General features: G+C 35.2%; 1 protein-coding gene across 1 annotated transcript; it reads left to right on the top strand.

Annotated features, from left to right (window-relative positions):
- The first annotated feature begins 1,273 nt into the window (after positions 1 to 1,273).
- LOC132307098 (F-box/kelch-repeat protein At1g74510-like) lies at positions 1,274 to 6,354 on the top strand. The gene is made up of 2 exons (XM_059804762.1): positions 1,274 to 3,250; positions 5,392 to 6,354. The coding sequence occupies exons 1-2, from the start codon at positions 2,951 to 2,953 to the stop codon at positions 5,998 to 6,000; spliced, it is 909 nt and encodes a 302-aa protein (XP_059660745.1). The 5' UTR covers positions 1,274 to 2,950; the 3' UTR covers positions 6,001 to 6,354.
- The last annotated feature ends 972 nt before the right edge of the window (positions 6,355 to 7,326 follow it).

The raw sequence follows: 7,326 nt of genomic DNA, 5'->3' as shown, positions 1-7,326 counted from the left end.
TACAGACTTGAGGACAACTCGTGGCATGATTTTCCCAAGATGCAGTGCGAGCGCCGTAACCCATTTGCTTCCGCCGGTGCAATTATGGATCATTGTCTCTATGTAGCTGGAGGGTATGAAGGCAATCTAACTCGTAAGTGTTAAATTTTGTTCATCTTTAGGCATTGATTGTGCAATGTTATTGTTAGGACTTTCTTGGTTTAGTTTTCTGCAAATGGGTTTTTATTATCAAAGGCATGGAAATAGATTTTAAAAAAACATGAGTTGAGAAAAGGTCTAATTTCTGATAACTATGTGTTGTAGTTGTTTAGTTTTGGGGGGTTTTTGAGTTTTCTTGAAAACCATTTTCAAAGAAATGAACTGGTCTTGTGGCCAGCTTGGAGAACTGAAAAATCGGAAAGAGTTCAAGATTGGTTTGATTTACAGTTTTCAAAATTTTGTTCTGAAAATTGAGTTTAAAAAATGGAGACAGACTTGCTAGGACTTTCTTGGTTTAGTTTTCTGAAAATGGGTGTCAAAGATCTTAAAATAGAAAAATAGTTTAAAAACTTGTTTAGTTGACAGGGGTTTTAAGAACTGCTCTCTGAAAATTGGGCTGAGAAAAGGTCTAATTTGGGATAACTATGTGTTGTAGTTCTTTAATTCTATGAAGGTTTTGGGTTTTTGGAGTTTTTCGTCTTATGGCCTGCTTGGAGAATTGAATAATGGGAAACAGTTCAAAGATTGGTTTGATTTACAGTTTGCAAAAGTATATTCTGAAAATTGATTTTTTTTTTTTTTTTCCCTGACTACACTGAAAATTGAGTTAAAAGAAGAAGAAAAATATGATTTCTTATAACTGTTTTTCGTAGTTTACTTTCAGAAATCGTGGAAACTTATTTGAATTGAACCAAATAGGTCCTTAACTTATTATCTTGTACAATGGAATTGATCTCCTTGAATCATGTATTCTGGCTTGTCAATTAGAGATTGTACTAGTTTCCAATTAGTATCACAATTAGAGCCTCAATGTAATACCATCGGACCACTAGCTCGATTGGTATGATCTCTCTCCTCCAAAGGGGAGGTTGAGAGTTTGACCATGCTAAGGGCATCTCGTGGGTGTGTGCGTTTGCTTTAGCTTCCCTGAAAAGAGCTTGAATGTAAGGAAATGATGTTAGTCATTTTATATTGAAATAGAAGGCAGACATGGTAGCAGGATTAGAATCGCTTGTAACCATAATTAGAGAGAGAGGTCCTACTGCTCCTCAATTAGAGAGAGAGAGAGAGAGAGAGAGAGAGAGAGAGAGGTCATCCATGCACTTGAAATGTGATGCATGTTTATCCATGTAGATAGTAAAGAGGCTTTTTGTCAAGAGAGAGTTGGAACGGTGTAATCTTTTAGGTGACAAAAGGGGTTTTAAGGGAGTGCATTCTTCCAATAATTTTCTTCCTCTCTTGACACGGAGGAACAATTCTGGAGATATGAAATGTTGAGCAGCACCATTGCTTATTGATCATGGAAGTGAAGGTTACGATGTAACAACAGATTCATATTTCAATCTTGATTGGGTTATGAGAGAAAGATTGCATTGTCTCATGAATTATTAATTTCAATGTATTGTTAGATTCATGAATGATGTAATTTTCAAGTCTTGGTTCATTTGCTCTTGGCTGTTATTTATTCTTTTTCTTTTTCATTCTCCATTTGTTTGATCTAACACTTGCACAAGGTCCTTGAAGGTTTTGGGCAATCTCACTCAATTTTAGTAACAGTTACATTAGTGAAAAAGTGACAGGTTTGACCAAATTGAATTGTAATTTTTTTCTGTAATCTTATTACAAAATATTTTGGAAAACGTGAAACTCTGACAATACAAATATTTTGAACTTGTGACAATAAAATTCAGGGAAAATTCGAATATATGCAATTATTTATAAATTACACATATAGTATAAATGTAGGTGTTTTTGCACGAGAATCAAAATAAGATGAATGAGACAAGAAAGTATTGATGGATAGACTTTCGGTCACTCCATTAAAAAGTAAAGTAATTACTTACTCCTTTAAACTGTTATTTGGGAGTAAAAAGTAAAAGATTGTGTAATTACTTTAGTTTCGAATGTCAAATGTCCTTCAAATTGAGGATATAATTGCCTTTTTATTGGACAAAATGTCTGAAAAAAACTTGTCAATTGATCAACTTTGACCATTACTAAAACTGACCACATGCGTCTTTTTGTTAGACAAATGTGATTAGAAGTGGAGATTTAGAAAAAAAAAAAAAACGTAAGTGCAATAAATTATATCTCTAGGGGAGGAATGTATAATTTATCCTAGAAATTAAAAGCAAAGAAACTTGAGATATCAACGTTGACCGTTACTAAAACTGACCACATGGGTCATTTTTGTTAGACAAATGTGATTAGAAGTGGAGATAATGGTAAAAATTTAAAATTAGAAAAAAAAAGTAGGTGTAATAAATTATATCTATAGGAGGAGGAATGTGTAATTTACCCTAGAATTTTAAAGCAAAGAAACTTCGGATACTCTTTATTAGTACTACTTTTCACTCAGACACTACTTTTTCTTCTTATCCAAACAAGAAAATCCATTTCCACCTTCTTCCCATTCTCTTCTGAACTCCCAAATACTAGTATATAATAAGGAAGAAGTAGATTAATTTCCTCACATTAATCATCTTTCTCTCTCTTACTTTTCTTTCTTGAGTTTCTTCAAAACCTCCCATAAGCCCATAATGTGTTACCTCAGTAGAACACCCAACTCCAACCCCAAACCCAACCCCAATCCCGATCCCGATCATCCTCCCCAAATCACTTTCTCTAACTCCATCTTCTCTGTATGCGAAGCCGACCTTTTCCAAGAAATCTGCATTATCAATGTCCCAAACACCTCCCAAACAATCCAAACCAGAGACGACGACGACGACTCTGACGAACACCCAAACCCATGTCAAACAACTGCTTGGGAATGGTTTGCATTTCACGAACCTCTGACCCAATTAGAGGCCGTTGCTGTCCCTCGGTCCCCGTCGTCGACGACGACCCAGTTGTTCGGCAACATGGAGGACCGGTACTTGTGTGCCAGAGTCGCCGCCGCGTGCCGCCCTTTGCGTTTACATGCCTGAGGACAACTCGTGGCATGATTTTCCCAAGATGCAGTGCGAGCACCGTAACCCAATTGCTGCCGCCGCTGCGATTGTTGATAAATTTCTCTATCTTGCCGGAGGGTATGAAGGCAATTCAACTCGTAAGTGTTGAATTCGTGTTCATCTTTATGCATTGATTGTGCAATGTTATTGTTAGGACTTTCTTGGTTTAGTTTTCTGTAAATGGGTTTTTATTATCAAAGATATGGAAATAGAAAATAGTTCAAAGTTGTTTAGTTGACATATTTTTTAAAAATTAATGAGCTAAGAAAATTTCTAATTTCTGTGTTTGGGGTTTTGGAGTTTTCTTGAAAATTATTTTCAGAGAACTAAACCTGTCTTATGGCCAGTTTGAAGAATTGAAAAGCTGGAAAGAGTTCAAAGATTGGATTGATTTACAGTTTTCATAGTTTTATTCTGAAAATCGAGTTAAAAGAAAGACAAAAAAAAAAAACTGGAGACAGATTTGTTAGGACTTTCTTGGTTTAGTTTTCTGAAAATGGGTTTTTAATATCAAAGATCTGAAAATAGAAAAATAGTTCAAAAAGTTGTTTAGTTGACGTTTTAAGAACTGTTCTCTGAAAGATGAGATGAGAAAAGGTCTAATTTGGGATAACTATATGTTGTAGTTCTTTAGTTCTATGAAGGTTTTTGGGTTTTGGAGTTTTCATCTTATGGCCAGCTTGGAGAATTGAATAATCGGAAACAGTCAAAGATTGCTTTGATTTGGACTTGGCAAAATTAGTACATTCTGAAAATTGAGTTAAAAGAAGAAGAAAAATATGATTTCTTATAACTGTTTTTCGTAGTTTACTTTCAGAAATCTTGGAAACGTATTCGAATTGAACCAAATAGGTCCTCAACTTGTTGTCTTGTATAATGGAATTGCTCTCCTATAATTATGTATTCTGGCTTGTCGATTAGGGATTGCACCATTTACCAATCAGTATCACAATTAGAGTTTGAATGTAATGAGATGATGTCAGTCATTTTATATTGAAATAAAAGGCAGAGATGGTAGCAGGATTAGAATCGCTTGTAACCATAATTAGAGAGAGAGGTCCTTCTGCTCCTCAATTAGAGAGAGAGAGAGAGAGAGAGAGATCATCCATGCACTTGAACTGTGATGTATGTTTATCCATGTAGATAGTAAAGATGCTTTTTGTTAAGAGAGAGTTGGAACTGTGTAATCTTTTAGGTGACAAAAGGGGTTTTAAGGGTGTGCATTCTTCCAAGAATTTTCTTCCTCTCTTGACGCGGAGGAACAATTCTGGTGAAATGAAATGTTGAGCAGCATCATTGCGTGTTGATCATGGAAGTGAAGGTTATGATGTAAGTTGTAACAACTGATTGAGAATACTTGAGTGGGCTATGAGATAACGATTGCATTCTCTTAGTGAATTTTTAATTTCAATGATTTGTTAAATTCATGAATGATGTAATTTTCAAGTCTCCATAACGGATTTAAGTCTATCTTGTTCTTGGTTCATTTGCTCTTGGTTGATGTTTGTTCATTTTTTTTTTCATTCTCCATTTGTTTGATCTAACGCTTGCACAAGGTCCTGGAAGTTTTTGGGCAAACTCACTCAATCCTAACAGTTGCATTAGTGAACCTCATTTGAAGTTACGTTCTTATTATATGCATATCTTCTCTTCAACCTGGACTATACATTACTAGCTAGGATTCTGAACTAAAAGTGTTGGAAATGTGCTACAAATTGCTTGTGCTACGAATTGCTTTGCTATAATTTTAATGAAACTCTAAAGATTGAGAAATTGATATCTTGTTAATTTTTAGATAAAAAAGAGAGCATGCAAATCATTGGTTTAGATCTCATTCAACTAAATTGATATTTTAGAAACTTGATTTAATACAATTAATGCTTCTAAAGCATAATGTTGGGATAGTCATTTAAGGGGAGCCAGATTGACATTGTCCTCCAACCTTGTTTAACAAAATAGTTTGTTGTTTTATGCGATTTCTAAAAGTTGAAGAGGCTGCAGAAGTAACCTTGTTGGTTTTACGGATTATGTTTCAATTTAGAAAAAAATCAAAGAACATTCTACCACCCTGGCGAAGTGCTCCTACCCTGATACCGCTTTGTATATTGGTAGCTAAATGTTTCTTCAATATAATATGTCGAAGCAGCATGTTATTTACTCTTGAGAATTAGATCACTTTTTGTGGTCATTGAAATTCAGTCTATTGAAATTGCTTTTGACATAATGTTATGACCAACAGATGCTGAACCTTCTGCTTATCTCAACTCGGCAGAGCGGTTTTAACCTCAGTACAGGGGAATGGCAAGCATTGCCATCCATGCAAAAAGCAAGGGCATTTGCAACAGGTATTGCTCACAAGGGCAAATTTTACGTTTTTGGTGGCGCAACTCCTAAGCACTCAGCTGAAATCTACGATCCTCTCTCAAATACATGGCTGTCTATAGACTCATTTGTGCCAGAGGAGGCTGATGGGTTTGCAGTGACATCGACGTTTATGAATCTGGTAATACTGACCTGGTCAGATCGACTAGGCTTAAAACTGTGGCTGCGGGTTGAAAAGAGTAATGAAGCTTTGGAGAATGGTACGTGGACGATTGTCAGTGACTTGCCAAACAATGAAGAAGTTGACAGATTGCGATTCAGGCATCATGGGGCAAAAATGGTGAAACTTGGGAACGAGGTGTGTGTTCTGATGGGAGAGACTGATTGTGTTTGGAGAGTGGGTGGACCAGTAGCGTGGCCAATATTTCCATCTCCAAATTTTTGCCCTGGCGGTGGGCATGAAGTGGTGCATGATGGCGAGACCTATGCCTTCTCCATCCAGGCTGATGGCACAAGATTTGCCTAGTTGAAACGCGGCTTTGATTTGCATCAAGTTGAGTAGTTTTTTTGCATGCATAATTCTTTGATCCAAAGTTTAGTTTTTCGAAGTGTAAAGTTGAATGATTGAACTATTTTGATGGTTACACATACAGATGGGATTACAAAACAGTAGTTGTAGCAAAATGTAGATTCTATGCTAGCCGATTCAGAGCAAGGGAAAATGTCTCCTCTGTTTCGACTTTCAATTTTTTTCCCCCTCTTTTTGGGGGCTAAGAGGGTGAAGCAATTTTCTATGTACATACAAAAGAGAAGTAGTAATTCTGATTATAAGAAGTTGTGTTGTGATTTGGTTTATATTTTCTGAATGTGAGTTTTTGCTTCTAGAATAATAGTAATAATAGTAAGGTTAAGGGTGGGCTTTGGCGCAACTCGGCATATAAAGGTAAGACTGACATTTCTTCAAACTTCGCAAAGAGAAAGCCTGGTGCAATAAGTTTGAATATTTCAATTTTTGCAGCATTAGTTTCCAACAAAAAAAAAATCAGTTTCATCATCTTCTGATTTGGTTTTTTGATTTCTGAAGTACGATATTTTCTCCCCCTTTTGTAATAGTAAGTTGGTAACAATCAAATCTAACCCGTCTCTGTGCTTCTTTTTTTCATTCCAGTTGGCTTGACAGCATTTAACCATTGCATTACAGTCATATTGGCCCATATTGAAATATTAGTAAAATAATACAATATAGATACATTCATTGAGAGCCATAAGATGAATATATGAAAGAATAGTTTCTTTAAGTTATTGGGTGGTGTTGTATATTCATGAATATGTACATTTTTCGCCTGAACTCGCAATTTACCTTGGACAAAATTTCTAAAAATATATATAATGTGGGACAAGAACCTTTAAAATTCTTTCCCACGGGAACCACCAAATATGGTGAAATATATAACTAAACGGCTGATATTTGGTATCTCCTTTTACAATTGATTAATCTTGAATTTGATATATATTTGGTAAAAAAGAAGAAAAAAAATAAAAATGTCCTTTTATGATTTAAAATATATTTTTATTTATTTCTAAATTTACCCATACTACTATACGGTATATTTTGTTGCTAAAACAACTGCAATAAACTCCATCCCTAGGGGAGGTATGTGTAATTTATAGTTTAAAAAGTAGAGAAATACGTAATTATTGAACTCTAGAGGAGGTATGTGTAATTTATCGTTTTATAAACAAAGAAATGCGTAAATATTTATGGTTTAAGATCGTCGTCTTCATTACAAGTCTTACATCCAAACAAGAAAATCCGGACAATTGTAGGGGAGGTATGTGTAAAACTGCCATC

This window comes from Cornus florida, unplaced genomic scaffold (assembly GCF_030987335.1).
Source record: "Cornus florida cultivar Cherokee Brave unplaced genomic scaffold, ASM3098733v1 CherokeeBrave_3.0.0_Hap2_Chr05, whole genome shotgun sequence".
In the NCBI taxonomy this organism is placed as follows: domain Eukaryota; kingdom Viridiplantae; phylum Streptophyta; class Magnoliopsida; order Cornales; family Cornaceae; genus Cornus; species Cornus florida.
Note: the sequence above shows the minus strand (reverse complement) of the source record. Positions and strands in the feature narration are given on the sequence as shown.